Source organism: Protopterus annectens, chromosome 13.part0 (assembly GCF_019279795.1).
Source record: "Protopterus annectens isolate FY-2018-M chromosome 13.part0, PAN1.0, whole genome shotgun sequence".
Taxonomy (NCBI): Eukaryota; Metazoa; Chordata; order Ceratodontiformes; family Protopteridae; genus Protopterus; species Protopterus annectens.
The window spans coordinates 419,214,393-419,234,184 of NC_056747.1; the positions used below are offsets into that span (position 1 = coordinate 419,214,393).

General features: G+C 45.3%; 1 protein-coding gene across 1 annotated transcript in view; it reads left to right on the forward strand.

The window, feature by feature from the left end:
• Positions 1-19,792, forward strand: part of BAZ1B (bromodomain adjacent to zinc finger domain 1B) — a 2,173,382-nt gene that overhangs the window by 442,075 nt on the left and 1,711,515 nt on the right. The window contains exon 6 of the mRNA XM_044054836.1: positions 11,134-11,331. Coding sequence (XP_043910771.1) covers positions 11,134-11,331 — 198 coding nt within the window. The remainder of the gene's footprint in view (positions 1-11,133; positions 11,332-19,792) is intronic.

Below are 19,792 nucleotides of genomic sequence, written 5' to 3' on the forward strand. Positions count from 1 at the left end.
TTTGTTTTGTGGTTGTCCATCGCGTCTTTCGTCAGTTGATTTTCTCCTATCCCATTTAAATATCCTTTTAAGGTTTTTTGTACTTTCTTTTTGGAGCACTGTAAGTTTAAAGTGCTTCCAATCACCGTTTGGAATCTGTTATTGTATTCCTTTTCCCCAAACTGATAATTAGTTAAGCTTGTGCTGTTTAAGTTAGAGGGCCGAGTGCCTTTTTTATTTAGAAAGTTAAGCTAGCTTCCATCCCTTCTAGAAGTTGTTTAAGATTCCTTACCAAATCATTCACTATATAAATATTAGTGTGGTGTGCAGTTTATAGTTGTATATACTTATATAATCTTTTTTTCAGTGTGTGGTTTGAATTGTAGTGTGTTAGAGTTCTATTTCATTGATAAAAATAGTAGCTTTTTCACTTTGCCATAATGTCTAAAGACCAAAAGGAAACTGTCATCTGTGTTTAAATAAATGTGAGACGTGTTCTCTGAAAATGTCTGACCGATTGTCATAGTGCCTGCGTGTACTGTCTTGGAGTTATTCACTTACAAGAACCGTGTACCTTCTGCCATTCCTTTAGTTCCACGGTTTTACTAGAGAGGAAAAACAAACTTATTGTAAGAGGACTTCTGCAGTTTCCTTTCTCTGAAAGCTTAGAAAGTTAGGGCACCCTCCCGTAAGACTGTCTCCGTCTACCATAATTGACAAACTAACCTACCAGGAGATAATCTTCTGGACATTCAGAACCACCAGAGAAGACTGCAGACTCTACTCAATCAGATCCAAAACCTACTGGATCAGACAAACCAAGATCCTTGGCGCCACAGATTTCAGAACCGGTCTCCAGAATTGTTACCGGTCTGCCCCATTCTGAGATCTCCTATTTTACAGAGATCTCACTTGCCAACCCTTTCCTCTAGGTCCTCCAGGAGCCTATCGGATGACTAAGTGGATATGGTGGTGTGCAGACTGCTGAAGTCGCCGCTGTTCGTAGAAATATTTTCTGCTCCAACACAGTCTACTTAGCCAATAAGGAAGTTTTCATCCATGTCTTTTCCTCCTCCGAGCCAAGCTGGAACATCTGGGCTAGAATGTCTAGTAGCTATTGTAGTAGAGTATTTGGTGCAAAGACTTACTTTGGGGATTTTGGAACCATTGTCTGCTCAGACAATCCTCACTGCTGTCTGGGATGTCTAGGAGCAAAGCTCTCCGGTCGGGTCTGTAGGGGAAACTCTGACCTGATACTTTTCAGTTCGGAGCTTGCTTCTCAGGGCTTCAACATAGGTGAGCTATGCTCTTGCATCTCATTTCGAAGCTGGTTTCCTTGGTGCAAGGGGTTCCCCCTGCTTCATAATTGGAGGTGTCCTCTGAGCTGTGGGGAACAGCTTTTGAGCTGATGAGAAGTTTGCTATCTCCCCCTGCAGCTCTACACAAAGGTACTGACATTTTCTCCTAAAGGACTGGCTTTGGTCTCGGCACCACCCCCAGCCACAGGACAGCAGAGATTCTGGGCCTCAGGGTGCCCCATTGGGTGAACAACATTCTTCAGACAACTCTCCAGAATAGCCTTCTGAGGGAGGCTCCCTGGAAGACTTTGAAAGAGGAAGCAGCTGGACTCACCCTGCGAGTTAGTCATCTCGGACTTTGAACTAGTATCTAGTTGCCATCTGAGGATATCTACTTTGCAGATAAACTAGAAATCTTTAGAGGTGGCTGGAAACCCATCAACCCTTCTGTTGAGCCTCTGTACTTGGAAGGCCTTTAGATTTCAACCTTCAGCCACCTGTGTGACTCTGCCCTTCGATAAACTCATGGAACTAGTTAATCGAAAAGCATGGGAGTCACCAGATGCAATGGAACCGGTCCTTCTAAGGCTATATTTATTACAGCTCCAACAGACAAAAAATTTCTTGCAAAAGGCATCCCTTTAGATGCTATTGTGATGGCAGCGGCCACTAAGAAGTAACTTTCTGAACTGTCCATCTGTCCACCCACCGAACAAGGAGTTTCAAATGATGGGCAGATATGGAAAGCATATCTTTTCATCAGCGACTTTTGCTCTTGTATCGCTGAACTACCTAACACACTTCACTAGACTTCAAAGAGATCTCCTGAAAGAGTTAGGAGGTGCTCTTTAAGGTACATTTGCTGGAGGTGTCTCTGATAAGGTATCATCTCAGCTATCCACCTTAAACTCAGATGTGGACTCTTTAATGAGACTGATGTTCTTATGCAATGGATGGTGCAAGTATGGCAGTGGGTTCAGGAGTTTCCCCTAAGGAGACGCACCTAAATGCACTTATGTAACTTTGCGGAACCATTCAAGTCTACCTTTGTCAACACCTCTTTCGATGGTTCCTCATTCTTAGGACCAAAAGTCAGACACACACTCACCAGATGCGAGCAGGAAGGAAAAACTCTGCCATTCAAGTACGTTTTTTTCGTACCTTCAAGTCTTTGTCCGAAGGGTCAGAAGGGTGGTAAAATGTGGTTCAAAAATCGCGGAGTTTTTCAAGATGCACAAGGTGAATCCTTCCCCAGGGTTAGAGGGGGAAGTAGTAATGGTGGACGTCCAACCGGCGGAGAGGGTCCGCAAAATCATGGTGACTGATTTCTTTCACAGCCGACTCTTCCAGCACTCATGAAAGGAGGCCTGCCTGTCCTCCTCTGTAATCAGTTGAGAGGAAGACATTTATCTTTGGACCTGGAAGCTTGGCTTGAGAATGCTAAAGACATCTGAGTAAAAAACAAAATATCCAGAGGTTATTCCATCCCTCTTTCCTTTCCGATCCATGTCAGAAAAATCTCAAGACATTCCACCCAGTCAAAGGGAACAGGCAATTGAGATTCAAACGTTGTTGGACAAGACAGTCATCCAAAGAGTCCCCGCAGACGAAACAGGATTCGGAACTTAAGATTCTTTTTAGTGCCAAAAAGAACAGTGAACTGGAGACCCATCTTGGATCTCAGCAAACTAAACGAGTCTAAAGAAGTCTAAGTTCCTAATGGTGACACTGCAGTCTTCTCCCCTTTTTAGGGAAAAACAATTGGATGTGCTCGTTAGAACTCCAGGATGTGCACTACCATATAAAAAATGGACAAGCCATCAAGGAGTCATTTGAGCTTCTGGCTGATGGCCAGTTATTACCAATTCTGGCCTCTGTCCTTTGGTCTCAATACAGCCCTCAGAGTTTTCAAATGCATGGGAAGTAGTCATGATTCACGTAAGATGACTGGGATTACAAGTGTTTCTGTACTTAGACAACTGGCTCCTGACTGCTGCCACCAATTCGTAAGAATGAAGGACGAGGTGGACAATAAACCTGGAACGTTATGGTGAGTGCATAATTTCTTTTACTGATTTCACTTCATTACTGATGGAATTACATTCCTTCTTTGCAAAATGTGCAGAGAATTCATTGTCAGCATATACTTTGGTGTCTGCCACCTTCCGTGTTGTGTTCTCCCCCCTCCCCCAAAGTATTAAGAGTATGTCCTCTAAGCCTGCATTTTCACCAACAGTGTTAAGGGTGTAGTCCTGTTTCTTTGGTAAATTAACTTTATGCTTCCTTTTTAAGTTCTCTACCGGAATGCTGGTTCATATGCTGTGACAGTTCTGCCTGAATAACTTTGGGAAGGCAGAAAATCTTGAATTTCCCCCTCCAGTAACTCCTTCAGTTCTTGCTCTGCAACCCTCCCTCTCTGCCTGGATTGCATGTCCTGTCTGAATGCTCCGTAACAGTGACTCTGTGCCCTGAATTCTCCTGCAGGCAATATTGTCTGGTTAAGTACTACCGTGTTTTATGTTCTCTTAATTTTTTTTTTTACAGATTTCTTCATGTATTTTATGTTTAGAATCCATTGTGACATTTGTCCTGTGACCTTGCCATCACATTTTTTGACTTTGTACTGATTTGATTTTATGCAGATTAGCTCAGCAGCAGTTTTAAGAATATTTACTGGTTTTCTTTCTAGCTTTCTCCTTTTTTGTTTGCCTCACAATTAGGCCCCTCCATTAATTTTTCTTTCCTCATGATTTACTGTCTGAGAAGCAGATGCTTAACCTAAAGTTTCCCATCTGAAGGTATATTTCCAATGCTCAGCCCATTGCTGCCGTAGTGGGAGCCTGTCAACAGTTTAGTTTTTACATCGAGGAGGGATTTCCTAGTTTAGTTGTCAGCATGAGTATGTCCGCAGTACAGGTTGAATTAATACGTGATGCAGATCGTATTATTGGTTTACTTTATTCCCTACTTCTGGGCCAGATGTAGATTTTAAATTTCACACGTTAGTTAAATGTTTTGGTAAAGCATTTTTTTGTAGGGGACTGAGTTGCACATGGAAGGCTTTGAAGTCATGCATCTGAAGTAGTTTACTTCATTTGGTCTTCAACCTGTGGGATACTGGATCCGTATCGGATCCGAGCTGGCAATTTTACTAGCATCTGCTCCAAGTTCTTAACCTTACCCATAATACACCGCCACTACTTTCTAACCCCCATATCTGGTTTGCCGTGGCTAGCTGAAGCATCGTGATCACAGAGCTCCGGGTAGTAAGTGGGTATTAAAGCTTTTAGAAATCCTTTTTTCTCTACTAACTTCAGGATACTGATAGTGTAGGTTCCCCTTGCTCCTCCCATCACTTTGTGCTTTGTGTTTTCAGACTTTTTGTGTTGTCTTAATTTATTCGGGAGTGTATTTGCTTCCACTCCCCTTCAGTGAGTTGTTTGTGGTGAGTGGTGTTTTCAGTGGGAAAATATTTTTTCTATTTGTTTTCCCTCCGGTATAATGGCTGATAAGCCGGTATTTAAAAGGTGCACCGAGTGTGGACATAAGTTCTCTAGCAGATTGCCGCACTCTGTGTGTAATGTGCTTAGACGTGGCCCATCTTAGTGCAGACTGCTCTATGTGCATAGGTTTGTAATGTGCTTAGACGTGGCCCATCTTAGTGCAGACTGCTCTATGTGCATAGGTTTTAACCTGTGTGCAATCAAGGGCAGGAAGGTTAAGTTGGTGCTGAAATCTTTCTTCCCCCTTCTGAGGTGGTTGCCTCAGCTTCAGTCACAGCGGCTGCTGTGGCTACCTCTCATTCTCTTGCCCTTGCTTCTCCTCCCTCCCAGGCTGGGACTTCAACCTCCCTTGTCAAAGCCTGCAGAAGTGGAGCAGAAAAGGGGCAGAGAGGAGAGATTGGTAAGACCTAGGTCAGAGAAGCGCAAGAGGTCTCTGGACCTCCCTTCCCTGGTTAAGACCTATAGGATCCGTGACTCCTCTAGTCTCTGATCTCCGAGGTTTTCCCCGAAGCTGGAGGATCTGTACCCTGACGGTTAGAGTCCGTGGCCTCTTCACAGTCCACTCTGTCCATATCGGAGGTCAACATGGATAAAATAGGGTTAATTCGTACTCTGATCCAGATCGGGGTTTTGCCCGCCCCCTCTCCCTCAGGAGGGGGGAGCTTGCTTCCTTTTTTCCAAACTATTTCTCCTTTTCCGATCTGTCCACCGGGTTCAGAGTACTCTGATCAGAGGATTGCTTTAGTCAGGGTGTCTGCACTGACTATACCTGCTTCCTCGACGCCGACAGTGCTTGGAGCGTGTTTGATCCGAGCCGCTGTTGGAGCCGTAACTTGGGTGTCTGATCCGAGGGAGTGGAATTTTTTTCATCGGCTCCGCCTTTGTCGGGCCAGGTGCTCCCTCCCTCGGAGCTCCGTTCACTTCGGGCCTTGCTCTGATTCTCTGACCCAGGGAGACCGGCTTCCTTATTTGTTCCACAGGAGCTTTATACTCCCTTGGCGTTCGTGGTAGAAGGGGGTTCTCTCTGCTGGTCCGATACCCCTGACTGACCCCTTGGACTCTGCCCGTACCTCCTCGGCCTTTTCTAAGTTTCCCATCATTGTAACAAAGGGACAGCCCGTGCTCAAGCTCCTGAGGAACAAGTGGCTTGCAAGTTCCCTCAGGAGAGCCCTACCAGAGATGTGCTTTGCAAGCATATGTACAAGAGGGGGCACTTGGACCACCCCCAGAGTCCCTCACCAAGAATACGGACTTGGATGATGGGGAACGTTCCCCCCCAGGTCACCTTCCGAAGATGGTTCCTTAGGAGACTACATGGGAATCCATTGCCAACGGGGAGGTTGGTCTGCCCCAAAACCTTCTGATGAGTGTGTTCTGGAGGATTTCTGCACGGGTCCTTCTACTTCCTGGGTGTTCCCTCCTGCAGATCCCTTGGTGGACCTGATCACCTCATGGGCATGGAAGGAGCCGGACAACATGGAACCAATTCCCAAAAGGCCTGACAAGAATGAGTCCACTTTCGGATAGGCCAGTATTGAACAAGGGCTCCCCCATAGACGCCGTGGAGGTAGCAGCAGCCAAAAAGAAGAAACTAGCCCAGGAAAGTTCCTCTGTTCATCCTTCTGACCAAGAGTCGCAGATGATGGACTGCTTACGGAAGCGGGTTTACTCTTTAGCTACCTTTTCCATTAGGGCACTGAACTTCCTGGCCCATGTCACGAGACTCCAACGCGACCAGGTCAAGGAGCTGGCGAAGTCTCCCTCTAACTCCATGTCACTGGAGGGACAGGTACTTGTTCTCTGCCTGGATGGTCACTTTGAAAGCAGTCTCCAACACTTCCATGCGTCTCCTTACACATGCTACTGAAGGAGCTGCTACGGCAACTGGGTCTGGCCTGTCCATGAGGTGCAACACTTGGCTCACTGTCAATTTCCAGAACCTTTCAAGGCATCCTTTGCCAGTGCCCCTTGTGATGGCTTTACTCTTTTTGGTAAGACAGAGATTTCAGTCCCGAGTGAGAGGGATGGGGAAGACACACTGTCTGCAGTCAGGATCCGCTTCTCAAACCCTTGAAGGTCCTTTTCCCGGAACCAAAAAGGGCAAAAGAAGATGTGGTTCCGGATGTCACAGTATTCTTGGGATACTCTGAGCCCTTTCCCCAGAGGCAGAGGGGGTAAGAATGGACGCCAGCCCCAAGGGGGGTCTGAGGAATTTTGGGTCTCGAACCTTTCTGGGACAGACCCAGATAGTAACTCTGAGGGGTGGCCCGACTGTTCTACTCTGGAGGCTGTCATGGGAAGATTGTCCTTGCACCTGGCAGCATGGGAGTCCATAACATCAGACCACTGGGTGCTTCAGATCATATCTAGAGGTTACTCTATTCCCTTTGTGGATCCTCCCATCTCTCTCAAATGCCTCCCAGACGTACCACCCACGCCAAGGGAGGCAGCAGCAGAGGAAATTTCTAAGCTATTAAAAGAAGTAATCGAAACCGTCCCCACAGATGAGTCCGGATCGGGCTTCTACTCCAAGTTCTTTTTGTTGCCATGAAAATGTGGGACTTAAGGCCCATTCTGGACCTATCTACCCTGAAACTGTCAGTTGCCAAAAGTTCTGGATGGTCACGCTACAGTCCATCATGCCATACCTGCAAGAGAGCGACTGTATGTGCTCGTTAGACCTCCAGGATGCTTACTGTCACAAAAATGCACACAAGCTCCAGGAGGGTCCTCCGCTTCCATCTAGGGGTCTATCATTACCAATTTTGAGCCCTACCATTTGGTCTCACCACAGCCCCCAGGGTGTTCAAAGTGATGGCGGTGGTAGTGGCTCACCTGACACTTCAGGGGATTCAGGTCTATCCGTATCTAGACGATTGGCTCCTCACTACTCCCACCAGGCATCTACTCTCTCAAACCAGGGATTATTTCTTAATCCTTACCCTGCATTTGGGAATCGCAATCAACGCATCCAAATCACTCCTAGATCTTGTCCAGATGATGGACTACATTAGGACAAGGATAGATAAATTATAGTGTAAAATATTCCTGGAAAACCTAAGGATGCATGTCTCTCTAATCTACCATTCTCATTTTCTAATGGCAGAATCAGTGTTGAGGGCTTTAGGTTCAATGGTGGCGACCATAACGCTTCTCCCATGTGCCTGGTTACATATGAGAATTCTACAGTGGACACTAGCTGTTCAATGGTCCCTGTTGGAACTTCCATTGTCATATGCAGTAAAACTCGGTCAAGTCTGTCAGTTGTCCCTCATATGGTGGATGTGTTCTTGGGACATTTTGGAGGGACAACCCTTTGTTCCAGCTTCTGCCCAAGCCACAATGACCACTGATGCCTCCCAACTCTGGTGGGGGGTGGGGTGGGGCGGGCATTGTTCGGGCAGGACAGTCCAAGGCCTGTGGTCTCCTGTAGAGCTCAGCTTGCACATAAACGTTCTAGAGATGAGGGCAGTCATTTTAACTTTGCAGGTCCTTTATGCCTGTCTTCCTGTGGGAGCCATTGCATTTCAGTCAGACATGTCATTGGGCTGGTATGTCAACAAACTGGGAGGGGACCAGGTCTTACCTCCTTTTTGTCACGAGGCCATGAGTGTGTGGGAATGGGCGATCTCCACCGGTTGATTTCTCATAGCAACGCACATTCCGGGACGGTCCAACATTCTAGTGGACAGGTTGTCAGACTGTTCTGATGCCTTACGAGTGGTCTCTGAATCTTTCAGTAGCGGAGCAGATCTTCCTCTAGTGGAGTCAGCCTTGCTGCGATCTGTTCTCATCTCCTTCCAACGTGAAGTGCATCGAGTTTCACTTTGAACCCCCTGCCTGGGGAGTCCCCAGAGATGCTCTAGTCCATGCTCGGCCTCCCGGTCTTCTGTATGCTTACCCTCCAGTGCCTTTTATTCCGAGGTTTCTACAGAAAGCTCTTTGACTGGGCAGCAAAGTGATCCTCATTGCCCCATTTTGGCCTTTACCGATATTGTTTCCCTTCCTTTGGTTTCACCTTCTGGCTCTGCCTTGGATCTCATTCAGGATATGACTTCACACCCATCAGGGGTTCCTCTTCCAAACCTGGACAGTTTGAAGCTTGCAGCATGCCTGTTCCAGTTCCCGTGATTGCTAGGACTCCTGGATTATCCTCCTCAGGTCTATTTTGGTGGCTGCTCATACGTCTTCTACCAGGAAGGTTTATCGCAGTAAATGGCAACTTTCCTTTTGGGCCTCAAAGGAGTTTAGACCCCTTCACGGCTCCTATTTCTGCCATTCTTGATTTTCTAACTGATATTTTCCAAAACTGAGCCAGTGCTTCTACTGTCAAGGTTAAATTGGCTGCTATTCTCATTTTCATGTGGGTGAGAATTAGGTCTCTCTCGCCTCCTCCAGCCAGTGTAAAGCCTTCATCGCAGGGACTTTTCTGTTACTCCCCCTCCCAGTCAAGGATCCTGTTCCTCCATGGGACCTTACTATGGTTCTTCAAGCTCTGGTCGCTCTGCCTTTTGAACCCGCTGCAACCACAGATCTAAAATTCTTATCTTGGAAAACAGCATTTCTGGTCGCTATTACTTCTGTAAAAAGGGTTTTAGAACTACAGGCCTTGTCTGTCAAAGTTCCTTGTATGGTATTCCACAAAGATAGGGTTTCCCTTCGAACCAATCCATCCTTTCTTCCCAAGGTGGTGTCACCAGTTAATATCAATCAAACCATCAATTTACCAGTTTTCTTTCCTAATTTTGCTAACAAGATGGAATACAAACTCCACTTGCTGAATGTTCATAGACAGTTACGATTCTATTTACACGAGAAAAAATTTCCATAAATCCGATCAGTTAAGTTTACCCAAAATTGGTTTATAGAAGGAAACAATCTCCAAGGTCACTATTGCAAGGTGGATTTCTTCATGGAACCTTCAGGTCTGTAAGAACAGAGGCATGTCTCCTTCGGGTCAGGTGAAAGCTCATTCCACTAGGCCCATGGCTGGGTCTGCGGCCTTTTGAGCTAGTCTCTTTGGATGATATTTGTTCTGCAGCTAGTTGGTCCTCATCTCCTACATTTATTTCTCATTACAAATTGGATTTGACTTGCAGAAGGAGAGTATCCTTTGGTTCCGCGGTGCTCTGGAATATCCTTCCATGAGGGCCTCCCAGGAGTTTAGTAGCTGAGGACTCGCAGGTTGAAGACCAAATGAAGTAAACTACTTCAGATAAAGAAGTTATGTAGTACCATAACGTTCCGTCTAAGTAGTTCTACTTCATTTGTCTTCAGCTGGCCATCCCTTCCTTACCCCTTCCTCTGGACCTTGTCATATGAATAGGACCTTGTCATATGAATAGCCTACGGGATGCAGTTATAGGTCACCAGTTTTTTCTCAGGTTGGGTTATCAGTGTAAGAATCAGCAAACTCGATCTGAGGGTTGGAAGGTAGTGGAGGTGTATTATGAGTAAGGGGAGGAGCTTGGAGCCGTTGCTAGTAAGATTGGTGGCTCGGATCCGGTATCCCACAGGTTGAAGAGAAATGAAGTGCATCTACTCCGAAGGAACGTTATGGTGAGTACTTAACTTTTTTGTGTGCTATGTGGGCATGTCGTATTCTTGGTTGATTTACAACTTTGAAAATTTGTAAGTATTCTTACATGACTGCTCTGCTTAATAGTACTGCATCATAACTAGGTATGATTGATTACCATTATTGCTGCAGGTAGAGCTTTTGTACACTGCAGTCAAGCTTGCATACAGGTTTGTCATATTTGTATTTTAAAGTTGGATGGGGTAGAAGTTGTATATCTGATTATCCTACTCATTGGTGTGCATTAAAGAGGAATGAGAGCACAGTGTAGTGTGAAACTAGTTATCTCAACACTTTTTTGAAAGGTCAGATCTTGTGGTGAAATACCTAAAGTGTTTTAGGTTTTGTGTGGTATCAAGTGTAATTAAGAAAATAAGCCAGATTGATTTTTGGAGTCCGATTCTCCTGTCTGTATTATGCTGTATGTAAAGGTTTGTATGACATTAAATGCAGTGGATTATTCACTGGTTAGTGATCTAATCAGCAAAGTCAGCAGAATCATGCTAGCCATTTTTCATCTTTGGAAGTGAATCCTGAGCTTCTTTGTATTGTAATGTGATTGCTATGGTTGAACAGCAGTGTAGACACTGTGCAATAAACTTTTTGTATTTTGAATATATAAATGTAGTTGCAGGTTCTGATCACAACATGCTTGCATTAAAGATGACTAGAATTTGAAGGATTTTTCAGACAGTTTTACGTTTGAAAACTGGACAGTATTTTTGAGTATGGGATACCTAGAATAATTGTAAACTTTTTTTTTTTTTTTTTTTAGATCATAAGTAATGTACCTTCTGACAGCTTGATACGCACAGAGCGTCCACCTAATAAGGAGATCATGCGTTATTTTATTAGGCATTACTCTTTAAGAGTAGGAACTGGTGAGAATGCACCGTGGGTTGTGGAAGATGAACTTGTGAAGAAATATTCCTTGCCTAGCAAGTTCAGTGATTTCCTGCTTGACCCCCACAAGGTGAGCTGTTAATACATAATGAGTACGCAGTTTGAAATGTATGTAGAATGAGTAAGTCATTTTGGTGGTGTACTTCACGTTTCTAAAAATTGTAGTTAGTGTTTGAGCTTCAGAGAGATGAGAAAGTAAAATTTCCTGCTGGTTTCATATCTGATTTCAAAGCCTTCTGTACTGGCTAACAGTTAAAATGTCTTCTACCATCACCTGTTTAGCAGTACTACTGATGTTCATCGTGTTACACTGCTGCAGTCATCACACTTGGGTTATCTGCCGACAAGCGGTCCCGCAGTTGGCCCGAGTTCCAAAGTCTTGGTCCGGCGTCGGTTGCTGTCGCTTCTTCCCTGACGTCAGTGCGACAGGGGTATAAAAGGCAGCCGACGCCATTTTCTCCAGTCTTTCTTGCCGCGCGGTGCCCGAAGCAGAAGCAGTTCGCAAGTGCTGGTTGGCCAACTCCTGAGATTTTCAAATTGAATTTCAGACCGAAGTCTTCAATAAAGCTAAATACCCCGTTGGGGAACCTTTTCTTGCCTCAGTCCGATGTCAGAAAGTTAATTGCATTTCTTGGAAGCAAATACCTCATAAGGATTTTCATTCTTATTGTATCCCTTGCCTAGGCCCAGACCACGACGTCACAGGTTGTCTGTTTTGTGCTAGGTTTAACAAACGAACTATTAAACGTCTGTTTGATTTCGCCCGACATTATTTTGGTAGAAAATTTAATTATACCATGCCTTCAGAACAACTGACCAGGATGCATAAAAAGCGCAAAGATAAGGACAGGCAGCCGAGACCCAAACAAGATGCCAAGGCTTCTGCTAGGCCAGTCGCCGGTTTTCAGTGAGGTGCCTACGCAGCCCCTGACGACCACTTAATTAGAACCCCAGCCTGCATCTGACTCCCAAGCGGAGATTGCAGGGCCTCCAGAGCCTTTATTTTTAGGCCCTTCCGACTCCATGGCTGAAGGGGATTCCGGTACAGTTGAAAGGCAGTCAGTTGCTGAAGGTGTTTTCAGACCGACTACACTTACTATTAAATCCTATGCAAAACTGAAAACTCCATTAAAAGTAAGGAAGCCTGTACAGCAGTCTCCAGTGCAAGGCCCATGCCTAAGAAACAGATGCTTAAGATGGCCGAAGACTTAATTACCCTAATCAGGTGTTCCCATCCCCCACCTGACAAAAGGCCTAGACAGGAGGAGGACTACGCTTCCTCTGACCAGGTTTCCATTTCCTCAGATTCTTCTGAGGAACAGGAGTACTCTCTTCCCCCTTATGAAGACTCTGATGCTGAAGAGCCTATTCCTTCAGCATGTCCCCCAGAAGACTACCTTTTTGGGGAAACTTTACATACCATGAGGGAACATTTCCACTGGGAAGGTCAGGATTACTCCGATTCTAAGAAAAGGCTCAGAGAGTTCCTCTTACTACCCCAGCACAGACCCCTTGCTATTCCACCTGTGTTAGACATTGTGGATGATGTTTATTCAGAATCTAGCCTTAACCCATGTTCATTACCTCCTGCACCAGCCAAACCAGACGGGTACTACAGAGTCAGACTCACATAAATTCCTATTTAAAGCCCTGTTGCTGACTCGGAAACCATTTCCCAGGGTCCCAAAGGGGTTAAGGCCTCTATTGCTAAAAATCCTGTACTGTCTGAAAGGGATTCTAGAGCACTAGACAGATGGGGAAAGAAAGTATATACCTCAGCTACTCTAGCTATGAGGGCCTTAAATTGCCAGTTTCACATGCTGAAATGTCAACAATATTTGATGTCTCAATTAAAACAAAAAATGAGCACACATACAGAGCAGCCTGATTACAAGGAAATGCAAAGTTTGTTGCATGCAGCAGAACAAGTGGGAAAACATACTTTGCAATGTGGATTTGATTCATTGGAAGCTTCTTGCAGAGCAACTGTAACAGGGTCTGTTCGTAGGCATGCTTGGTTAAAAGAACAAACTTTACCTGATCATGTTAAAGCAAAGTTATTGGATGCACCCTTACAGGATGTTTTATTTGGTGTGAAAGCAGAAGAGGTTTTAAAGAAAATAGAGGATAAGGCAAAATCTATGCAGACTGTCAACGATGTTTTACAGGTTCAACCCCCTCGTTTCAGCAGAAATTGGCCAACCAAAAACTGGTCCTTTCCGACTTCTGACGGACCACAGAGGGGCAAATACAGACGCCCAAGGGGCAGAGCTAAGCCACGATCATGGGGGTGCCACAACCCAGGAAGGAGGAGAAGACAGGTCTCACTGTATTAGAAGATACAGTCACAATGACTTACCCCTCAGACTGCCAAGCAAATCACTCTTGGCAGCTCCCTTGGGAGGAAAACTTGCACTTTTTGCAGACAATTGGCACATAATCACAAAAGACAAATGGATCCTAAATATTGTAACTCAAGGATACAGGTTCCACTTTCACACTGTACCAAGGATAAAAGGAATGCTAAACCTGCCATCAAATCAATAGGCAGAGGCTCAAAAACAAATTACAGCACTCATGGACATGAGCCATTCAACAGGTTCCTACACAGGAGCAAGGACAAGGATTTTACTCGAGACTTTTTCCTGGTTCCCCGAAAGGACAAAGCCTGGAGACCCATTCTGGACCTTTCAATTCTAAACACATACCTGGAAGTACCCAAATCCAAGATCACACTACAGTAACTTCTTCCCATGGTGGGCAAGAAGGCTTGGCTAGTAACGTTTGACCTCAAGGAGGCATAACCTGCATGTCCCTATCAGACAAAATTGCAGAAGATACCTCTGATTTATAGCAGGTACAACGCATTACCAATTCTCTGCACTGCCCTTTGGCTTATCTACTGCACCCAGGGTCTTCACAAAATGCCTGCCACCAGTAATTGCATACTGCAAACAGAGGAATCAAAATATATCCATACCTGGACGACTGCCTTATTCAAGCAGAGACAGCAAGGACATTCTTTTAAAACATCTGGCGTTTGTAACAAACCTACTAAGTTGCCTAGGGTACACAGTAAATGAAGAGAAGTCAAAACTAGTGCCCTCGCAAGACAATAATAATCCTGGGTGCCAGCTTAAATACAACAGCCCAGATGGCTTATCTCACACCAGACAAGCAGGGACAACAGACTCAATACTTCAAAATGATGGCAACAAAGACCCAACTCCCTGCAAGAAAAATTCTGCAGGCCTTGGGATTCATGGCATCTTGCATACTGCTAATACCATATACCAAACTGCATATGAGGAAATTACAATGGTACCTGAAAAGTGTTTGGACTCAACACAGCCACAGCTTAGAAACAATAATACCACTAATTCCCTGCCTTCAGCAGGAGTTTCTATGGTGGGCTCAGGCATGTCACCTCAAGAAGGGTCAGCCTTTCACCTTGCCCACAGCCAGGCAAACAATGACAACAGATGCATCGGATTATGCCTGGGGAGCACACATGGCAGGACAGTGTATTCAGGGCAAATGGTCTGCAGATCAAATGCATCTCCACATCAATCAAAAAGAGATGCGAGCTGTACAAAATGCCCTAACAGCTTTCCAGGACCTCCTACATCCAGGACAACTTCTAATAGACTGACAACACCACAGTGATGTGGTACATAAACAAGGGGGCACACATGCCTACTCCCTATGCAGGCAAGCAATGACCTTGTGGAACACAACACTGACCAACCAAGTTCAACTACAAGCACAATTCCTGCCAGGAAAAAAATACATTAGCAGACTAAGCAGAAATATCATGGATCCTCACGAGTGGAAACTAGACCCACAAGTATTCACAATGATAACTCAAAAATGGGGGAGCCCAGACATCTGTTTGCCTCCCCCCAAAAGTACCAACTGCGAAAGTTTTGCAAAAGGACATGCCACACACTAGCTTGGAAAGTGGACACCCTCTCATTCAGTTGGAAAACACTAACAGTGTATGCCTTTCCTCCACTGCCTCTTCTGGCAAAGGTGCTGCTAAAAGCCAGGTTAGAGAGGCCACAAATGATACTCACTGCTCCAGACTGGCCACGCCAACACTGGTATCCAATATTAAGGAACATGGCTCAAGGCCCACCATGGATTTTACCTCAAATTCCTCACCTGCTGACTCAGCAAAGCAATCAGATTCTACACAGCCAGCTCAAGACTTTAAATCTGGCTGCATGGCAGATTAAACAACCAGTCAACACTTCTCTCTCTACAGCTGTTATGGATGTCATTCTGGAGGCCAGGAGACCCAGCACCAGGAAAACCTACTCAGACAAATGGAAAAGATTCTGCGCCTGGAACCAGGCTAAAGGCCTAAATCCTCTTGTCCCAAATATTCCTCAGATTCTACAATATTTAACTGAGATGTTGCACAAAGGCCTTTACTTTTAATCTGTAAAGATCCACGCTTCAGCTATTTCAGCTCATTACAACACGAATCATTCTATTTTTTCACTTCCATTATTAAGACAGTACCTCAGAGGGGCTATGAACATAAGACCGCCCAGAAGAGCACCAAAACCAACTTGGGACCTCAATTTTTGTTTTCGAAAAACTTACACTACCGCCCTTCAATCCAGCTTTTTTAGCTGATGTACAATTTTTATCATGGAAAACTGCTTTGCTGCTAGCAATAACTTCAGTATGAAGAGTCTGAGCTACAGGCCCTAATGGCAGTGGAGCCTTTCATCATTTTTCATCAAGACAGAGTCTCTTTACGAGCTTAACCCTTCCTTTATGCCAAAGGTAGTATCCAGTGTGGGTCTAAATCAAACCATTTACCCACCTTTTATCCAAACCCCCAGAATAAAGGGGAAAGGCTCCTACACTCTTTGGACATTCACAGGCAATTACGTTTTTACGTGGATAAAACAAAAGTTTTCAGAAAATCTGATCAACTCTTTGTATCCTATGCTGCAGGATCTCAAGGAAAGCCTATATCAAAACAGACCATTTCAAAATGGATAGGACATTGTATCTGTTTCTGCTACACACACCATGGGAAACCTGTACCTGGTAACATTAGGCCTCATTCCAGCAGGGCTACAGCAACATCAGCAGCCTTCCTCAGAGGGGTACCAACCAAGGATATTTTGGAAGCTGCAACTTGGAGTTCAGTGCACACCTTCACCAAGCACTACCACTTACCTCTATACTAAAAAACCAGAGCTGGCTTTGCCACTGCAGATGTTCATCGTGCATACAGCTGCAGTCATAACAGATGGGTTTTCCTGCTGTCAGGCGGGTCCTCGGTCGGCCGAATTCCAAAGTCTAGGTCCGGCGTCGGATGTCGTCGCTTCTTCCCTGACGTCAGTGCGACAGGGGTATAAAAGAACCAGCCGACGCCATTTTCTTCAGTCTTTCTTGCCGCACGGTGCCCGAAGCAGAATCAGTTCACAAGTGCCGGTCGGCCAGCTCCTGAGATTACGAATGTTTTTCAACCGAAGTCTTCTTGAAAGCTAAGTACCCCGTTGGGGAAACTTTTCTTGCCTCAGACCGATGTCAGACAAAGTTAATAATTGCATTTCATGTGGGAAGCAAATACCGCATAAGGATTTTCATTCCCTCTGCATTCCTTGCTTAGGCCCAGACCACGACGTCTCGGCCTATTGTTTTTGTGCTACATTCAACAGACGCACCATTAAGCATCGGGCGGAGTTCGCCCAACACTATTTTGGTAAAAAGTTTAATTACATTATGTCGTCGGATACTCCGACTCCAGTTTTGAGTAAAAAACGCAGAGATAAGGACCGATATACGAGGTCCGCGACTTCTGCCGACACCACGCTAAAGCCGACTACAGGTGATCCGGTTCTCAGCGAGGCGCCTACGCAGCCCCTGACTACCGATGACACTTCATTGGTGGTGTCTTCTGTGCCCGAGGTCGCAGGCTCTTCGGCCCACACCCCGACTACAGATACCAAAGCCACTCTTGGTGGGGAAACTCAGAATTTAGCAGGCCTGCCACCTCTCAAGGTGTCTTCAGGCCGCCTTCTTTATTTTCCATCAAGGCTTTCACCAAGTCTAAAGCAGCCATGCATACTAAAAGACAAGCTCCACAGGGCCCCTCTCAAGACCCCATGCCTAAAAAGCAGTTGCTCAAAATGGCTGAGGATTTGATTACTCTTAGGGGTTCTCAACCCCCCCTCTGACAAAAGGCCCAGAGTGGAGGAAGAATAACCTTCCTCGGACCAGGCCTCCATTACTTCAGAACATTCTGAAGACCAGGAACATTCATACTCCCCTTTTGAAGATTCTGATGCAGAGGAGTCCATTCCCTCTGTCTCTCCCCCTGAGGATTACTCTTTTGGGGAAACCTTACATACCTTGAGGGAACACTTCCACTGTGAAGGCCAAGAGTACTCAGACTCCAAGAAAAGGCTTAGGGATTTCCTCTTGCTCCCTCAGCACAGGCCTCTGGCTATACCTCCTGTCTTAGACATACTCGATGTGTATTCGGAGGCCAGCCTTAACCCAGATTCCTTAACTCCAGCTCCAGTCAAGCCTGACCGGTATTACCGGGTTCCTGATTTACACCAATTCCTATACAAAAGCCATGCGGCTGACCCAGAAACTGTTTCACAGGGTCCCAAGGGAATTAAGGCCTCCACTGCTAAAAATCCATTACCTTCAGAGAGAGATTCTAGAGCTTTAGAAAGGTGGGGGAAAAAGGTATACACCTCGTCCACCTTAACCATGAGGGCATTAAACTGTCAGTTCCATATGTTAAAGTACCAACAGTTTCTGTTATCACAGTTGAAAAGCAAAATGTCACAACCTGAACAACCAGACTTGAAGGAGTTGCAGGATTTGTTACATAGTGCAGAGCAAGTGGGTAAACATACCTTGCAATGTGGTTTTGATGCTTTAGAGGCCTCATGTAGAGCTGCTGTTACAGGATCAGTCATACGTAGACATGCTTGGCTCAAAGAGCAAACCTTACCAGATCATGTCAAAGCTAAATTACTAGATGCACCTCTTCAAAAAGATGTATTGTTTGATGTTAAAGCTGAGGAGGTATTAAAGAAAATGGAGGAAAAGGCAAAATCAATGCAAACAGTGAAAGATTTCCTACAGGTACAACCTCCACGTTTCAGTAGAAATTGGCCTTTCCAAAAATTGGTCCTTTCCAGCCACGGACAGACCCCAAAGAGGTAGATACAGGCGCCCTAGGGGTAGAGGGCAATCTCAAGGATCATTTAGAGGCAGACAGTGGCAGGCACCTACACAGAGATGGTGAGGATAGTTCACAGCCATTCAGAAAGCAGAACCAATGACTTCCCCTTTGCATGCCAAGCAAGGCTCAAATGGCAGCACCTTTAGGTGGAAAACTGGCATTATTTTCGAAAAATTGGCATATTGTCACAAAAAACAAATGGATCCTGGACATTATCGACAGAGGCTACAGATTCCACTTTCACACCCTTCCAAAAATGAGAGGCATGCCAAACCTACCACACAATCAAAGGGCAGAGGCACGAAAACAAATTTCAGATCTTATGGACATGAAAGCTGTTCAAGAGGTACCTGCACAAGAACAGGGTCAAGGTTTTTATTCCGGACTATTCCTGGTACCAAGGAAGGGCAAAGATTGGAGACCAATTTTGGACCTATTCATCCTTAACACATTTTTACTCATGCCAAAATTCAAGATGCTCACATTATAGCAGCTTCTTCCCATGCTGGGCAAGGAGTCTTGGCTGGTAACATTGGACCTCAAGGAGGCATACCTGCATGTCCCAATCGGACAAGATTGCAGAAGATACCTCTGATTTCTTGCAGGTTCAACCCATTATCAATTCTCTGCATTGCCCTTTGGCTTATCTACTGCGCCCAGAGTGTTCACGAAATGCCTGGCATCAGTAATTGCCTACTGCAGACTTCAAGGGATACAAATATACCCATATTTGGACGACTGCCTGATCCAAGCGGACAGCAATCACATACTTCTGAAACATCTGGTGTTTGTAATAATGTTGTTGAATTCTCTGGGATACACAGTCAACAAAAAGAAATCAAGGCTAATACCTTCTCAAACAATTTTCCTGGGTGCCAGCTTGAATACAAATACCCAGATAGCCTACCTCACGCGAGAGAAACAAGGGCAACTAACTCAATACTTCAGAAAACTGGCAACCTTCACCAGGCTAACTGCAAGGAAAATCCTGCAGGCTCTGGGATTCATGGCATCTTGCATCTTGCTAATCGCATGTGCAAAGCTGCATATGAGGAAACTTCAAAAACAGCCACAGTTTGGAAACAATTATACCACTGATTCCGTGTTTTCAAAAGGAATTTCTCTGGTGGGCTCAAGCATGCCAAAGAAACACAGGTCTCCCATTCTGCAAGCCTCAAGCAAATCAAGTCATCACAACAGACGCCTCTGACTACGCCTGGGGGGCGCACATGACAGATCGGTGCATTCAGGGCAAATGGTCCCAAAAAGAAAAGCACCTACACATCAATCAAAAGGAAATGCT